The sequence below is a fragment of the Scyliorhinus torazame genome, chromosome 10 (assembly GCF_047496885.1).
Source record: "Scyliorhinus torazame isolate Kashiwa2021f chromosome 10, sScyTor2.1, whole genome shotgun sequence".
NCBI classification, from domain to species: Eukaryota; Metazoa; Chordata; class Chondrichthyes; order Carcharhiniformes; family Scyliorhinidae; genus Scyliorhinus; species Scyliorhinus torazame.
In genome coordinates this window covers 45,630,695-45,649,453 of record NC_092716.1, presented here as the reverse complement: position 1 = coordinate 45,649,453, position 18,759 = coordinate 45,630,695, and the positions used below count along the sequence as shown (strand labels likewise).

Sequence of the window (18,759 nt, the reverse complement as noted above, 5' to 3'; positions counted from 1 at the left end):
GTGTTGGAACCAGGGCTGGATAGGTCGAAGTCCAGGACTGGAAGGAGGCCGGCAGCAGCCAAGGTACTTAAAGATTTTATGGAGCAGATGGGAGGTGTAGACCCGTGGAGATTTAGCAGACCTAGGAGTAAGGAGTTCTCGTTTTTCTCCTATGTCCATAAAGTCTACTCGCGAATAGACTTTTTTGTGCTGGGAAGGGCGTTGATCCCGAAGGTGAGGGGAACGGAGTATACGGCTATAGCCATTTCGGATCGCGCTCCACACTGGGTAGACTTGGAGATAGGGGAGGAAACAGGAGGGCGCCCACCCTGGAGAATGGACATGGGACTAATGGCAGATGAGGGGGTGTGTCTAAGGGTGAGGGGGTGCATTGAAAAGTACTTGGAACTCAATGATAATGGGGAGGTCCAGGTGGGAGTGGTCTGGGAGGCATTGAAGGCGGTGGTTAGAGGGGAGCTGATATCAATAAGGGCACATAAAGGGAAGCAGGAGAGTAAGGAACGGGAGCGGTTGCTGCAAGAACTTTTGAGGGTGGACAGACAATATGCGGAAGCACCGGAGGAGGGACTGTACAGGGAAAGGCAAAGGCTACATGTAGAATTTGACTTGCTGACTACGGGCACTGCAGAGGCACAATGGAGGAAGGCACAGGGTGTACAGTACGAATATGGGGAGAAGGCGAGCAGGTTGCTGGCACACCAATTGAGGAAAAGGGGAGCAGCGAGGGAAATAGGGGGAGTGAGGGATGAGGAAGGAGAGATGGAGCGAGGAGCGGAGAGAGTGAATGGAGTGTTCAAGACATTTTATAAAAAATTATATGAAGCTCAACCCCCGGATGGGAGGGAGAGAATGATGGGCTTCTTGGATCGGCTGGAATTTCCCAAGGTGGAAGAGCAGGAAAGGGTGGGACTGGGAGCACAGATCGAGGTAGAAGAAGTGGTGAAAGGAATTAGGAGCATGCAGGCGGGAAAGGCCCCGGGACCGGATGGATTCCCAGTCGAATTCTATGGAAAATATGTGGACTTGCTCGCCCCGGTATTGACGAGGACCTTTAATGAGGCAAAGGAAAGGGGACAACTGCCCCCGACTATGTCTGAAGCAACGATATCGCTTCTCTTAAAGAAGGAAAAGGACCCGCTACAATGCGGGTCCTATAGACCTATTTCCCTCCTAAATGTAGATGCCAAGATCCTGGCCAAGGTAATGGCAATGAGAATAGAGGAATGTGTCCTGGGGGTGGTCCACGAGGACCAAACTGGGTTTGTGAAGGGGAGACAGCTGAACACGAATATACGGAGGCTGTTAGGGGTAATGATGATGGCCCCACCAGAGGGGGAAACGGAGATAGTAGTGGCGATGGATGCCGAGAAAGCATTTGATAGAGTGGAGTGGGATTATTTGTGGGAGGTGTTGAGGAGATTTGGTTTTGGAGAGGGGTATGTTAGATGGGTGCAGCTGTTGTATAGGGCCCCGATGGCGAGCGTGGTCACGAATGGACGGGGATCTGCATATTTTCGGCTCCATAGAGGGACAAGGCAGGGATGCCCTCTGTCCCCATTATTGTTTGCACTGGCGATTGAGCCCCTGGCGATAGCGTTGAGGGGTTCCAAGAAGTGGAGGGGAGTACTTAGAAGAGGAGAAGAACACCGGGTATCTTTGTATGCGGACGATTTGCTACTATACGTGGCAGACCCGGCGGAGGGGATGCCAGAAATAATGCGGATACTTGGGGAGTTTGGGGATTTTTCAGGGTATAAATTGAACATGGGGAAAAGTGAGTTGTTTGTGGTGCATCCAGGGGAGCAGAGTAGAGAAATAGAGGACCTACTGTTGAGGAAGGTAACAAGGGACTTTCGTTACCTGGGGATCCAGATAGCCAAGAATTGGGGCACATTGCATAGGTTAAATTTAACGCGGTTGGTGGAACAAATGGAGGAGGATTTCAAGAGATGGGATATGGTATCCCTGTCACTGGCAGGGAGGGTGCAGGCGGTTAAGATGGTGGTCCTCCCGAGATTCCTCTTTGTGTTTCAGTGCCTCCCGGTGGTGATCACGAAGGCTTTTTTTAAAAGGATTGAAAAGAGCATCATGGGTTTTGTGTGGGCCGGGAAGACCCCGAGAGTGAGGAAGGGATTCTTACAGCGTAGCAGGGATAGGGGGGGGCTGGCACTACCAAGGCTAAGTGAGTATTATTGGGCCGCTAATATTTCAATGGTGAGTAAGTGGATGGGAGAGGAGGAGGGAGCGGCGTGGAAGAGATTGGAGAGGGCGTCCTGTAGGGGGACTAGCCTACAGGCTATGGTGACAGCCCCATTGCCGTTCTCACCGAGGAACTACACCAGAAGCCCGGTGGTGGTGGCTACACTGAAGGTTTGGGGACAGTGGAGACGGCATAGGGGAAAGACTGGAGCCTTGGGGGGGAGGTCCCCGATACAAAACAACCATAGGTTTGCCCCGGGGGGAATGGATGGGGGATATGGAATGTGGCAAAGAGCAGGAATAACGCAACTGAAAGATCTGTTTGTGGATGGGAAGTTCGCGAGTCTGGGAGCGCTGACCAAGAAATATGGGTTGCCCCAAGGGAATGCATTCAGGTATATGCAACTGAGGGCTTTTGCGAGGCAACAGGTGAGGGAATTTCCGCAGCTCCCGACACAAGAGGTGCAGGACAGAGTGATCTCAAAGACATGGGTGTGGGATGGTAAGGTGTCAGATATATATAGGGAAATGAGGGACGAAGGGGAGACTATGGTAGATGAACTAAAAGGGAAATGGGAAGAAGAGCTGGGGTAGGAGATCGAGGAGGGGCTGTGGGCAGATGACCTAAGCAGGGTAAACTCGTCGTCCTCGTGTGCCAGGCTAAGCCTGATTCAGTTTAAGGTATTACACAGGGCGCATATGACTGGAGCACGGCTCAGTAAATTTTTTGGGGTGGAGGATAGGTGTGCGAGGTGCTCGAGAAGCCCAGCGAATCATACCCATATGTTTTGGTCATGCCCGGCACTACAGGGGTTTTGGATGGGGGTGACAAAGGTGCTTTCAAAAGTAGTGGGGGTCCGGGTCGAACCAAGCTGGGGGTTGGCTATATTTGGGGTTGCACAAGAGCCGGGAGTGCAGGAGGCGAGAGAGGCCGATGTTTTGGCCTTTGCGTCCCTAGTAGCCCGGCGCAGGATATTGTTAATGTGGAAAGAAGCCAAGCCCCCGGGGGTGGAGACCTGGATAAATGACATGGCAGGGTTTATAAAGCTAGAGCGGATTAAGTTCGTTCTAAGGGGGTCGGCTCAAGGGTTCACCAGGTGGTGGCAACCGTTCGTCGAATACCTCGCAGAAAGATAGATGGAATGGAAAAAAGAAGGCAGCAGCAGCAGCCCAGGATCGGGGGGGGGGGGGGGGGGGGGGCGGGGGGGGGGGGGGGGGCGGGGGGGGTGGTTGGCGGGGGGGGGGCGGGGGGGGGGGTTGGCGGGGGGGGGGGGGGGAGGAGAAACCAGAAGGACTCTCAGGGTTGTTAATATATACTGTATAATATGTATAGGTCGTTGCTACAGATAATTATATATTGGACTGTTAAATTATATTTTTGGAGAGTGTTACTTGTGATAAGGCAGTTGCCAATTAGGGTTAGTTTTCATTTTTGTTGTTTACTATTTATTCATTTTTTTTGTTTGTTTATAAAATAGGTCATTGTTATTTGTGTTGTTATAATATTGTGTAAAGGATGCACAATGTACTGTGTTGGTTGACCAAAAATTTTCAATAAAATATTTATTAAAAAAAAAGGAATGTCAGGTTTAATACACAGTTATACTGTCTGCGTAATTCCAAGAGAATGGAGTTGGGGGGTTCAGAGGATAGCTAATTAGCATTTCTACCCATACACGACCCATGTGATTCACATTGCCATGGAAATAGTGTTATGATGATCCCAGCTGATGTTACTTCTGGACAAGTCAGATCCCAGATTGAACCTGGCCTGATAGACCCTAATGTATTTTTTTAGAAACGTTGGAGGTCAGTTGCTGAACAAATTCACAGGGAGTCTGCTGATGTACTTTTAACACAACGAAAAAAACACGTATTAAACAATAACAATGAACTATATTACATCAGGTGTATAGGTTGGAAATATCTCAATACAAACCCAAGAAAATGATTCGAATATTCACTATTCCTTCACCCCAGCTGTATCTTTACAACATTCAAATTTGGAAAGGTAACACAATTCACAATATCTATTTTAGACTCTAATATTCAGTGCATGTGAATGAACAGGTTTTCTGTGTAATATTGCTAAATACATAAGGAAGATGGAGGTTTGTTTTCCTGATTATAACAGAGCAGAAGTTGCCACTGGTAATGAGTGGTACGATGATTGAGGAGAAAGCTTCCCAGGGTTTAATGATGAATGGAACCGTACAGGCAAGGCATGCTCCAGATTTGATAGCTAACCTTTGCAGTTAGTAGATCTTAACCAAGCCTGTGATTGGTGTAATGTGACTGGCTTCTCACTGGTCTGTGAGTCAGTCAGGCTCCCCACTACTAATTGCAGACCAGTGACTTCAAGCTGCATATTTGTGTGTGTGTTTACTGAGAGCTGATTCAATGCCTATCTGGATAAATATTCTGTCAATATCTATGCTTTCAACTCACAACTGAACAATGGTCCCTTGGAAAGGTATTGGATTTGTGGCTGCGTGCCGCTTGAGTCAGCATCTTCGGACAAACAGGATGTTAAAGGAGGAAAAATAATTTTCCAACCAATTACAGCCACCATTTATTGTTCAGAAATCATGGATAGAATGTTACAATATAATTTATTGAATTGGACAAATCTCTTCCTCCACATCTTCAACACAGTTCCTTATTCAGCCGTGTTGAGGGTGAGTCTGGAGATAATCAAAGGCACTAAAAGCGTTGATATTAATGGGTCAGATATCTTTCCCTGTGTGCTTAACTTTCTCACAGGCTGCCACTTCATTCATTGATAGGCAGGATGTTGAAATTTCTGTTTCACGTAGAGCCTGGTGTGTGCTGATAGTGTAAGAACTTTGTTATGCTCAGGTAATTCTGTGCTTTGGCTTGGGTAACTAAATATTTTTGGCATATAGTCTTCATTCATGTTCCACAGTGAAACAAAACCTGTTTGGATGTAATGTTTGATTGCAGTTCTGTGCGATGGGACAAGGACAATTTATGTTCACAGCAAGATTTGGATTGGCTTATCCTTGTGTTAGAGTTTTTGAATAAATTGTTTACTTGTTCATTAGTGATCAGACTTGTCTATTTGACCGATGGATTGAAATGATACATTCCTACATAGAGTCAATAGCGGGAGTTTGATGTTAAGAAAGTCCTTTTTTTGTGTTTAGTTTTGTACACAATTTAATTGGAGTTTTCAACTTTGCTCGTTGAATGACCAGTTCATCCATTATCCTTGGTGATTTTGCACAAGGTGTGTTTAATGTCCAGAATTGTGAGATGTCTGGGTCACTGTAGATAAAGATGTTCTTTCCTTCTTAGTGGGATGTATTCACCGGCTTTAGATCGTGTGGTAAGGTTAAATAGCAAGAACCAATATTTGAAATTGGTTTGGTTCGAATTGTGATTGACATTTTCCAGAACAGATACTTCTGACATTTTGTTACTTAAGCTTCTGTTCAGTTCTTTCTGAAATTCTGTTTTACAACTTTGCCACTCTTAACCTGAACAATGCATTTTGAATTACACAAAGTAAACAAGGTCACCAGACCAAATTAATTTATCATTCCGAATCCGAACTTTGTTCAGTGTTCAACAAGAATATTCATATTTCTTACTGAGAATAGTTGACGTAGTGCTTGTATATGTGAAGGCGTGCATGTACATATGAAGGCACGCATGTCTATATGTATAGTGGTAATCCAGAGGTTTTTGTACTGAATATCTGTCTAATTATAAGTTGATATATCAGTTGCACTGATCTGTACACTTCACATCTGTTGAGTTGAAGAGTGGATGAGACTGCTAAATTGCGTAAACAAATAACTGAACGTACAGTTTACAATAGCAGGTAGTAAAACCTCTAAAACTGGAGAATGAAGAGTAGATTTACTCTATTTCAGCAGGATCACTTATATTATTGGGATGTGGCGTCCCTGGTAAGGCCAACATTTATTGCCCTTAAGAAGATGGTGGTGGTGGTGTGCTGCCTTTTTGAACCTTTGCGTTCCAAAGGTAGATGTGCAGTGCTGTTAGGGAGGGAGTTTCAGTGACTCAGTGGCAGTGAAGGAACGGTGATATAGTTTCAAGTCCGGATACAGTGTGGTTTAGAGGGGAACTTCCAGTTGGCGGTCTTCCCATGCACCTGCTGCCCTTGTCCTTCCAGTTGGTAGAGACCTTGGGTGGGATTCTCCGACCCCCCGCCAGGTTGGAGAATCGCCGGGGGTCAGCGTGAATCCCGCCAACGCCGGCCTCCGAATTCTCCCATCTCCAAAAAGCCGCCGAGGCGTGAATCACGCCGCCCGCCTGGGAGAATGGCGGGGACCGGCGTGACTCGGGGCCGCCCGAATTCTCCGGCCCACGATGGGCCGAGTTCCCGCCTGTCTTTGCCGGGTCCCGCCGGCGTAAATCAAGGTAGGAACCCTACCGGTGGGACCCAGCTCCGTGGCCGGCCTCCAGGGTCCTTTGGGGGGGGGGGGGGGGGCACGGGGCGATCTGGCCCCAGGGGGTGCTCCCACGGTGGCCTGGCCCGCGGTCGGGGCCCACCGATCCGCGGTCGGGTCTGTGCCGTGGAGCACTCTATTCCTACGCGACGGCTGTGTATGCCTTCGCAATGGCTGGCGCGAAGGTGAATTCCCTGTGCATGCGCGGGGATGACGTCAGCAGACGCTGCCGCGGCGCCAAAGGCCTTCTACGCCGGCCGGTGGGGCGCAAACCACTCCGGCGCGGTCCTACCCCCTGAAGGTGCGGCCCGACGCCGGAGTGGTTCCCGCCACTCCACTGCGCCGTTTCTGCCCGCCCCGCCGATTCCCGGAGAATCCCGCCCCTTGGGTCTGGATGGTGATGTCAGAGGTGCCTTGATGAGTTGCTGCAGTGCATCTTGTAGATGGTACACATGGCTGTCATGTGCGCCGGTGGTGGAGGGAATGAATGCCTTGTTTGTGAAATTAGAAATTTTGCTATTAATCTGGACTCAGCAATTCTTAAAATTGTGCATCATTGGTAGTGAAATACAAAATCTAATCTGCTTTTTAAAAAACAAATTATGAAATATGTTTATTGCAGGTACCCTGTGTGCCGCTTTTTAATCATTTATATTCATCCTTCTTCTTACAGGCTGAGTATGTTTGACGTGGCATCGTTCCATGGTGCCATCTCTGTGGATTCACTAAAGCAGTTCTTCTACCATACACTAACGCAGATTCTCACCTACAATCCGGTGCTTGAAGGTAACAATAACAAATAACATTGATAATTCAGTCAACACTTCCTCTTACACACATATAAGTTAATGGCGAGCCTATTATGAACCTGAGCTCTCGTTCTTTGGGCTTTTCAAAAATGTTTTATTTTGTTTTCCTTTCCAAGTAATAGAAGAGACGACCTTCTTTAATCCTGGCTGAATCCTTTAGTAAGGAGGTTAAATCTGCCCAACAACTTCCCCAGTAACAGCATCAATAATGTTCTTTGGTTAATTGTGGCATATTATGTTCCATTTATCAAGAAGGAAGCGATTTTGCAATACTGGCTGTCACCTGTGTTGATATACAAATTGCACCATTTTTATTGGGCAGTTGTTTTAAAATTGCAAGTCTGGATTTTGTTTGACTTGGATGGCTACTTGCTGGTGCTATGATCTCAGTGGAGACCAGTCACTTAAAAAAAATCAAACTCCCAGTTAACTGAAAGAATTATGCCCCAGGGTTTCATGTGTTGAACAAAACTTACTGTACAAGAGTTAACAAAGTAGTTACTAGTATGGCAGCATGGTAACACAGTGGTTAGCAATGTTGCTTCGCAGCACCAGGGTCCCAGGTTCAATTCCTGGCTTGGGTCACTGTCTGTGCAGAGTCCGCACGTGCTCCCCTTGTCTGTGTGGGTTTCCTCCGGATGCTCCGGTTTCCTCCCACAAGTCCCGAAAGACATGCTGTTTGGTAATTTGGACATTCTGATTTCTCCCTCTGCGTACCCGAACAGGCGCCGGAATGTGGCGACTAGGGCTTTTCACAGTAACTTCATTGCGGTGTTAATGTAAGCCTACTTGTGATAATAAAGATTATTATTAGTAGCTTAAAACTATTTTGTAAATACTTGTACTTCAAATCTGAAAATCCCAACTGGGCACTCGCAATTCATTTGTATTAATATCCAAGAATTCCCCAATACTTTAGAGGATCCTAAGGGTTTTTTCACTTCTCATGGGACCAAACCAATGTGTGCCATAGCTCTCAGGAATTAACTTTTATTCTCCTCGGTGTTCCCGCAATTCTCTGAGGTATGAGATTTCTTGGAGTCCTTCCACTAATATTCGGCTAAATCATCCCTCCAAACCTCCTTCGATGTTTCATGAGTGTGGACTCCCCAGCGGAAGCATGTGCCTCATTGCTTAATGACACCAAATCAGGAAATATTGTTGGGTCCTGGATTCAGCAGCCACCAAACATCGACTGAACCCTTTTGCGATAAATCAAAGAAATAAATCCAAAAGAAAAAAATATTTTCTGTAGCAATGTGGTATAACTGGGATGTTCTGGACAGAAATTTAAACTAATCATCGCCAGCTCCTAAATCTTCCCTTTGTTCTGGGAAACCATGCAAATAATTTGAACCCCTTATTGAGATAGCTGTAGACTCTCTGCCTCCATCATGAAGCCCAGAGAGGGAATCACCCAGTGTTTTCCTACTTACATGCCCGATCATAGGTCACCCTTTAAACTGCGATTATCCTAGGTTTGTTTACTAGATTCTCAAACCGGGAGTTTTCATTTATATTACATTTAAAAATTTGAATCCCCAACCAAAAGTTATATTCCTAAAACAAATGAATCATGAAATTTGATCTTTGTAAGGTTGGTCTTTTGGTAAAGCCAGGAGCATTCAGTCCAAAGATGTGCGGGTTAGGTGGATTGGCCATGCTAAATTGCCCTTAGTGTCCAAAAAATGTGAAGTGGGGGCTACTGGGTTATGGGGATAGGGTAGATACATGGGCTTTAGTAGGGTCCTCTTTGTAAGGGCCGGTGCAGACTCGATGAGCTGAATGGCCTCCTTCTGCACTGTAAATTCTATGATTCTATGAATTCATTAATTTAAACAATCACATTGGCCAACAGAGATCACGGTGATCAATCTGGATTTGTCCATTCTCACAATCTCATTCGTTGACAGGGCTTCGCACCAATATATGTAGAGACAGCAGGAGGGGGAGGATTTTGTGGGATTGTGTTTCTTAAAAGCAGCAATGACCTACTGGTCTCTGGTAACTGATGTGTTAAAAATGTTGGATTAACACGGACTGCAACTCGATGCAGTATCACTTGAAAACAGGCTTCCAACGCTGTAGATGTTTCAACTCTGCTTTATTGAACTTGCCGAACAATGTACACAGTTCGCTGTGGGTCGACACTCGATTAATCTAAGCTTGCTAACCTTGGTCTGGCTTGCCCCGACTTGCTGTGTGCCATGTGTAGTAGGTGCTGACTGTACATTGCACCCTGACTGTTGCTACAGCTATCACCAGTACGAAGAGGCCGAGCCTTCCTGCCTCGTGTGTTTTATACTGGTAATGTACCCTGTAGTGTCCTGCCTGGTGATTGGTTGTTCTGTATTCTGTGTGGTGATTGGTTCCTGTGTGTGTCCATCACTGCCTGTCTGTATCTCATTATGAACATGAGTGCATAATATGACAGTAACGTCGAGACTGTTTCTCTTATGGCTGCTGATGATTGGGTTGGGGAAATAATGCGGCTTAAAAACCAAATCAAAGCTGCAATTTCTCCCTTGTAACTGCTGCTCATTAGATCCTGATAACCAGATGACTTTTTAAAAATTTGTTTTATTCCAAACTCAAACCACTCATCACACTGAACATTCATACATTCTGTTAACATACACAGTTTGTACAAAATATTCCCCTTTTATATCCCCCCCCTCCCTCCTGGATACAGACAATTCCTGAAACATGGATAAGAACGGATAGCATCTCGCGCAGTACCCGTGCTCCTACACCCTCAGGACAAACTTAATCTTCTCCAAGCTCAGAAATTCCTGTACGTCCCCCATCCGTGTCGCCACCCCTGGCGGCGCTGCTGATCGCCAATTCAACAGTATCCTCCGCCGGGCAATCAAGGAGGCGAAGGCTATCACATCGGTCCCCTTTCCCTCCAATGCATTTCCGGCACCCTGAATATCGCCACCAGGGGGCACGGCCTTACTCCAACCCCAAGTATCTCTGACAAAAAAAACCTTAAATACCTCCCCAAACCCCTCCAATTGCTCACACCCCCAGAACATGTGGGGTTCACCAGCCCCCTCCCACACCTCTCACAGCATTCTTTCACCCCTGGAAAAATTCACTCATCTGGGACCTTGTCATATACAGCCTGTGCACCACCTTAAATTGAATAAGACTCATCCTCGCATACGAGGAGGTTGTGTTGACCCGGCACAATACCTCTCTCCATATCCCCCACCCTAGCTCGATCCCCAGCTCCTCCTCCCACGATACGCCCTCGATACCAATGCCGTCTCTTTCTTTCCCAACCATCCATTGATATCTCCAATCCTCCCTTCTCCCATATATCTGGAATCAACAGCTTTTCCAGAAGCGAAAACTCGGGTAATGACGGGAACTCGAGTACTTCTTTCCATGCAAAGTCCCGCATCTGTACTTATCAGTACTCACTTCCCCATGGCAACTCAAATTTCTCTTGAAACTCCGCCCTGGAACGTAACCCACAACTTGGCGGGGTACAACACCTCAATCCGAACTTTGTTCCTGTTTGTTCCTGTTTGAACTTTGGCCCTTTCGAAACCCGCCCACTTCTTGGCCAGTTCAGCCCCAATGTCCTGGTATATACCAGCCTCCCCGAACAGGCGCCGGAATGTGGCGACTAGGGGCTTTTCACAGTAACTTCATTTGAAGGCTACTTGTGACAATAGGCGATTTTCATTCATTTCATTTTCATTTCATTTTTCATTCATTTCATATATCCGGAGCCGAGTTTCCTCCCAGCTACAGCCACGAGTTGTCTGGGTCCACCTCTGGATTACCTCCTTATCCTGGAATTTGTGCATTCGCACAATCACAGCCCAGGGCGACCCTCCAGCCCTTGGCTTCTGTCTCAAGGACCAGTGGACCCGATCCACTTCGGCGGACCCCTCAAAGACCTTCTCGTCTACCAGCTTCCCAAACACCTTCGACACGTAGCTGGTGGCACTTGTTCCTTCTACTCCCACCGGCAGCCCCAAAATACGTAGGTTCTGCCGCCTTGACCGATTTTCCTGGTCATCGACCCTTGCCCACAGCATCTTGCATATCTTCCCCATCATCTCCATTTCGGCCTCCAACGAGACGATTCGAACGCTCTGATCCGATACCGTCCTCTCCATCTCCTTGATCGCCACCTCCTGCGCCTCCAGCCGCTCCAGCGACCCACAAAGCAATGCCACTCCAACCTCAATCGCTACCGACTAGTCCGCCTGCATCTCCATGCGCCGCTATCTGAATTCCCACTTGATGAAGCTCATTACCTTCTCCATCTGCAAATTGGACACTGACGATGACTCATCACCCTCCGTCATATTCCCCACTGCTGCTGTGCCACAAGAGTCTTCCAACCACTGGGCAAGGGCTCTTGCCAACTTGAAATGTGTCTGGTCGCCTATCGGCATCCCACACAGGAGAGAATCCACCATCCTCCTCTCCTCTCACGATTCATCACCAAAAACCACCCATCAAATGGGCAGGAAGCTCCAAAATCTACACCTTCACGCAGGAGTCACCCTGTGTGCGACTGGTCATATCATGACCACCATCGGAAGTCCAATAACCAAATGATTAACAAGGAACAGCATTACAATGTCATAGCTGAAGGTTTCAGGCTGAATCTCAGGTCTCTGCTGAGATATAGCTCAGTGAGGGTAATCTTGGCTGCACTAGAGTTGGCCAAGGAGGGAGAAATGTCAGGAAACAAATTAAGGGTGGCACAGTGGTTAGCACTGCTGCCTCACAGCACCAGAAACCCGGTTCGATTCCAATCTGAGTGACTGTCTGTGTGGAGTTGCAGATTCTTCTCATGTCTGCTAAGGTTTCAGACGGATGTTCCGGTCTCCTCTCACAGTCCATAGATGTGCATGTTAGGTGGATTGGTCATGCTCAATTGCCCCTAAGTGGGTTTCGGGGATAGGGTGGGGGATTGGGCCGAGGGAGGGTGCTCTTTCAGAAGGTCTGTGCAGACTTAATGGGCTGAATGGTTTCCTTCTGCACTGTATGGATTCTATGATGCAAACACTCTCAGCCTCTCTCATTTGAATGCTATTGGTAACTGGTGTTGTATGTGGGTGACACACAGAGACAGGATCAAACTCTCTCTATGATGCTCCCCAATGGTGAATAGCCCAATGTCACTAAACATTCAGCTAACGTATGAATTATGGCAATATTACTGAGAGATCCACAGAGAACTGCCAGCAGCTTGTTTGTAATAAAGCCAGAGTCATCACCTTCAAGGGAAAAAAAGGAAGAAATGGCCAATTAAAAGGAGTGTAAAATTGAATATGGTTGCCACACGTTTCTGCTGTTCTCAACCTGGGAATCATTTAGATGGTATCATGTTGCATTATCCTTTATCATCTGTCTGATCACCTCAAGAGCTTAGCTGGTTAAAGGCTCCTTCTGTGACTCCTGGAAAAATGGTGGAAAATGCCTCGCAAGTATTTCCAAACGATTAGTATGAAAGAACAATTCAGATCAGGAGGGAATGTTGTATATAACTTTAGCATTTCTTCCTTTCACAGCATCAGATGCCATTCGAATGCAGGGAGGGTGGTGCTTTGCCAAATCAAGGCCACTTCTAATAACGTTATACAGGAAGGTAATTGACTATTGTAATATATAGTTGCATTTCAAGAAGTTGCGTTTACTGCACATGTATGAACCAAATTGTACTTTAATTGTGATATGGGAAGAAAATGTCCAGGAAGGTATGGGTCTGGATTCTCCGTTGGGGAGATTATGGTGGGAAGCCCAAGGGATTCCGTTCAGAATCCTGTTATCGAGCCGCCATTTTGAGCGGGCGGCACAATAGCGAGGTTTGCTATTCAGTCCCGGCGGAAACACATAGGGCAGGATTGTCCATCCTGCTGCACCAGGTTTCTGGTGTGGCATGCCGTCGGGATGTTCCGTTTCACCGGCTGGTCATAGGGGTTTCACATTTGTGGGGCAGCCCCACGCCATCGGGAAACCCCCAGCCTGCCGGCAAAACGGAGCATCCCGACGGCGGACAATTCAGCCTTTAGTCTCTCAAGCGGAGAATCCAACCCAATACGTTTCTGCTTGTAAATTCCAGTTTTATTTGGCAAAGGGACTCTTAAACTAGAAGGACTAGCTTTTCTGTACAGTCCAATGTGCCAAAAAGCAAAAAGCATTATCAGACAATATTGTGAACTATCTTGATCCTGAATTGAAAAGTGGTTTAAAAACAAGTTAAATTAATCTTGGTATAACTGGTTTAGAAGGCAAAATGAGCCGAACCTTGGTCGGTTTAATTTAGGCTAGGCTGTTCTACAGGTCCTTTGAAAAATGTACCGATTGTAGTGAGCCAAATCCTTGACCTGTGGTGAAGGCTCTGCCTCAGTAATTTGTGTTTTGGATTTGTGTTCAAATCAAAAGGTGGCATTTATTCCGGTCAAAATGACCCAAAACATCTGAGCCGAGATTGACTGATCCCTATTTTACACATTCGCTATTGCTGTTTATGTCTGGTGTGAGTAATGAATTCTACTCCTTCCATTGTGTTTAGATGGTTGAGTAGAGTAACTGCCTAGGCGGAGAGAAGAAAATCTGTGTCACCTCTTCCTCTGTCTTTTGCATAATTTCACATTATCCCCTCCCAGTGAATTTTGTTTCCTCCTCAGCTGTACCTTCACCAGTGCATTGCGACAGCAGCTAGTTCAGTACACAATCTTTAATCCTCGAGAGCTTTCAAAATTAGGCAAGGCCTCAGCAGTCAGCAAGTGTATTGGCCTGTTTAGAATGTGCAGCCCAAATCAGTTTCTGATGTCGGAAGCTTCTCCTTTTATTTTCTAATACATATTCCATCTCTTTTCCCTTGTACCACCCGGCCACCTCCCCTCCTTTTCCAATGTAATGAACTCTTCCAATTTTGAACTTTTCCTTGCTTTAAACTATGTTTTAACCTTTTTGGATTAGTGATATGTTTTGTTATACTTTCTCACCCTCGTGCAGCTGTTTGTAGTATTTAGTGCAGCAGAGCTGATAACTCATTTTCAGCAAGTTTTGGAGACCCATGAGGTTAACTGGCAGAATGTACTGTCCTGTGCTTCTACACAGTTGGTGTGCCAGCCACAGACCCAACAGCATTTGAAAGGTAGGAAATAACGGATAAGAGGTTGGTGACTTGAATTGATTTCAGATGTCATAAAATAAAGTATCATAACAGCGTATCTCCCCTGGCCATGCTCATGATTAGTCCGAGTCACATTTCTTCTAACAGGCTGAGAGATTTGGAGTAAAAAGGACTGATGAGTATCTTTTTTGGAGTATTGTTTCTTTTAGAGATTACTGTGCATCAGCTGGAGGGAAAGTAAGAACAACAGTCCTTCCATTGCAAGATACCCATTTTGTACTATGACATTGAGGTTACCATCCTGAGGATTTTGATATAATAATTGATCGATCAATTGTAGCATTGCACATGTTAAGTCCGAGAATGTAGTTACTCCCTTGAGTGTCTCTAATGTCTTTTTATTGCCCATTCTCTTCTATTTCTGTCAATTCTCTGCTGCGTTTGAAGTGTTGGGTGCTCTGAGGTACAGACGAACCAACACAGTTGTGATTGGTACAACGCAGTTTTATTCCATTAAACTATTTATACATCGGACCTGGTACTCAGCACGTTGTGACTGTGTGAGTGTCTTGCATTGATGTCCTGGCCCTGTGCCGTCTCCAGATTGACTGCCCAGGAAGTGTCGTGTTTCTTGTTTTATACTGTGTCTGCTCTTGTCTGTGATTGGCTGTCGTGTTATGTGTGCTAATTGGTCCGTTGCTCTGTCTATCATTATGTATGTGTTATGATGTATGTTTGAATATCATGACATCCCCCCTTTTTTTACAAGATTATGTGCCTACGTGGTTATAAATATAAATGTGTCCTGAGTGCAGCTAAATGTGTGTGTGTGCGTAATATTTACATCATGTACATGGGGCTTAACCATATACAAGGGGTGATGTCAGGTGTGACATGCTAACGAGGTTGTACCATAACAAAAAGAAGAACAACGTGGAAATTTGGAACGATCAAACGAATGCCTGTAACGAGAAAACAGAGACATGTTATAAAACAGTGGTTGCAAAAGTTCAACGTGTGAACAGTCTCATAAGTCCAGTCTAGTAGGTGGGCGACGAATTTGGGTTGACCGCCTCAATGGTGGGTCGAGAACCACCGGCTGAGGTGCGGGCCTGGCCACGGGCGGCGACAGAAGGGGCATGGTATACGGCAGCTCCACAAAGTAGCTATCAGGAACCAGTGTAGGACACGGCGTCTGTGTAAGGTCCCGTTGCGAGCGTGGAAGTAAGCGAAGAGCTCAGCGATTGCGCCTACGCACGGATCCATCAGGCATGTGTACCAGGAACGAGCGGGGAGCCACGCGTCGGAGAAGTTCGGCAGGTGCTGACCAGCCACCGTCTGGTCGGTGGATGCGGACGTTGTCTCCAGGGGCCAGGGAGGGAAGATCAGTTGCCCGTATGTCATACGATTTCTTCTGGCGACCGCGCTGCAGTTGCATCCTATGCAGTACCGGAGCATGGTCTATTGTTGGTGCCAGGATGGAAGGCACAGTGGTTCTGAGGGTGCGACCCATCAGCAGCTGTGCTGGTGAGAGACCAGTGGCTAGTGGGGCCGAGCGATAGGCCAGCAGGGCGAGGCAGAAGTCCGACCCGGCAGCAGCAGCCTTGCAGAGGAGCCGCTTGGCAATGTGAACGCCCTTCTCCGCCTTTCCATTTGACTGGGGGTACAGAGGGCTGGGCGTCACGTGTGTGAAGCCATACGAAGCAGCAAAGGACGACCATTCCTGGCTGGCAAAACAGGGCCCATTGTCCGACATGACAGTCATCGGAATGCCGTGGCGAGCAAAGGTGTCTTTGCAGGCCCTGATGACAGCAGACGACGTCAAATCGTGCAGGCGTATGACTTCAGGGTAGTTTGAGAAGTAGTCAACTATGATGACATAGTCCCTGCCGAGCGCGTGAAACAGGTCGACACCCACCTTCGCCAAGGGGGACGTCACCAGCTCATGGGGCAGAAGCGTCTCAGGAGGTTGCGCCGGCTGAAACCTTTGGCAGGTTGTACAGTTGAGCACCATGTTGGCAATATCGTCACTAATGCCCGGCCAGTATAACGCCCCTCGGGCCCTCCATCTGCACTTCTCGACCCCCAAGTGGCCTTTGTGTAGTTGGTCGAGAACCAGCTGGCGCGTGCTGTGCGGAATCACAATCCGGTCCAGCTTCAGAAGGACACCACCAATGATGGCTAGGGCGTCTCATACATTGTAGAACTGCGGGCACTGTCCTTTGAGCCATCCTCCCGTCATGTGGCGCATCACTCGCTGCAGAAGGGGGTCGACTGCAGTCTCTCGGCGGATACGGGCCAGACTGGAGTTGTCAGCCGGCAGATTTGCCGCTGTGAAAGCCACCTGTGCCTCGACCTGACATACGAACCCCTCCGCATCTGGCGGCGTGCTCACTGCTCTGGATAGGGCATCCGCCACGATGAGGTCCTTCCCTGGAGTGTAGACCAGTTGGAAGTCGTACCTCCTGAGTTTAAGTAGGATGCACTGGAGGCGAGGGGTCATCTTGTTCAGGTCCTTGTTTATTATGCTGACCAGGGGGTGATGGTCAGTTTCGACCGTGAACCGTGGAAGACCATAGACGTAATCATGGAACTTGTCTAAACTGGTTAGCAAGCCCAGGCACTCTTTTTCGATCTGCGCGTAGCGCTGTTCTGTGGGGGTCATGGCCCGCGAAGCATAGGCAACTGGGGCCCATGATGCCGTGTCATCCCGCTGCAGGAGCATTGCTCCAATGCCGGATTGGCTGGCATCAGTTGAGATTTTGGTGGCACGAGACGTGTCAAAAAACGCCAACACTGGTGCCGTGGTGAGTTTGCGTTTGAGCTCCTCCCAGTCCAGCTGGTGTGTGTGTTGCCACTGGAACTCTGTGGATTTTATGACGAGGTAGCGCAGAGTATTCGTGTGGGAGGCAAGGCTGGGAATGACCTTCCCCAGGAAGCTGACCATGCCAAGGAAGCGTAGGACAGCTTTCTTGTCGGCCGGCTGCGGCATGGCTGTGATGGCGCTCACCTTGTCTGCATCCGAACGGACCCCTGACCGGGAGATATGGTCCCCCAGGAACTTCAACTCGGTCTGGCCAAAGGAGCACTTGGCTCGGTTGAGGCGCAGGCCGTTTTCCCGTATGCGGGCAAAAACGCGTTGGAGACGATATATGTGCTCCTGCGGTGTGGTGGACCAGATGATGACATCGTCCACATATATGCGCACCCCTTCGATGCCTTCCATCATCTGCTCCATGATTCTATGGAAGACCTCGGATGCCGAGATGATGCCAAATGGCATCCGGTTGTAGCAGAACCTGCCGAAAGGGGTGTTGAAGGTGCATAGCTTTCGGCTGGACGGGTCCAGTTGGATCTGCCAAAACCCCTTAGAAGCATCCAGTTTCGTGAATATCTTCGCCTGGGCCATTTCACTGGTGATCTCCTCCCGTTTGGGTATGGGATAATGTTCCCTCATAATATTATTATTGAGGTTTTTGGGGTCAATACAGATACGGAGCTCGCCGGAGGGCTTCTTGACACACACCATGGAGCTGACCCATGGCGTGGGCTCCGTGACCCTGGATAGGACCCCTTGGTCCTGGAGATCCTGCAGCTGCTACTTGAGGTGGTTTTTAAGTGGCGCGGGAACCCTGCGAGGTGCGTGAACGACCGGGATAGTGTCCGGTTTGAGGCGAATTCGGTAGGTGTATGGCAGTGTTCCCATGCCCTCGAATGCCTCCTGGTTGTGGGCGAGGAGCGATTGGAACAGTGCGTTGAACTCTGCATCCGGGAAGTCAGACATGCCGTCTGGAGAGAGAGAGTGGATTCGTTGCACAAGGTGGAGAGTCTTGCATGCCTGTGCGCCCAGCAGGGAGTCCTTCGATGAGCCGACTATCTCGAACGAGAGTGTGGCCGTGTGTGTGTTGTGTGTCACCTGGAACTGGCAGGATCCCATGGCCGGGATAACGTTCCTGTTGTAGTCGACCATCTTTCACCGGGATGGCCGGATTGGTGGTCTGACCTTCATGGCGTAGAAGGCTGACCATGTTATGAGGTTGGCGGAGACGCCAGTGTCCAGGCGGAAAGTGATCGGCGATCGGTTAACCGTCAGGGTGGCACACCATTCATCACCCGGATTGATGGTGTTGACCCGGTTCCCATCAATGACCTCGACCCGGAAGGCGTCTTGGTCATCTGTGTCATCGGTTTGGATGTC

General features: G+C 48.0%; 1 protein-coding gene across 1 annotated transcript in view; it reads left to right on the top strand.

The window, feature by feature from the left end:
* The window catches only part of LOC140430530 (Fanconi anemia group A protein-like), a 179,264-nt gene that overhangs the window by 58,033 nt on the left and 102,472 nt on the right, over nt 1-18,759 (top strand). Inside the window, 3 exon segments of the mRNA XM_072518055.1 lie at nt 7,312-7,424; nt 12,991-13,067; nt 14,441-14,582. Coding sequence (XP_072374156.1) covers nt 7,312-7,424; nt 12,991-13,067; nt 14,441-14,582 — 332 coding nt within the window.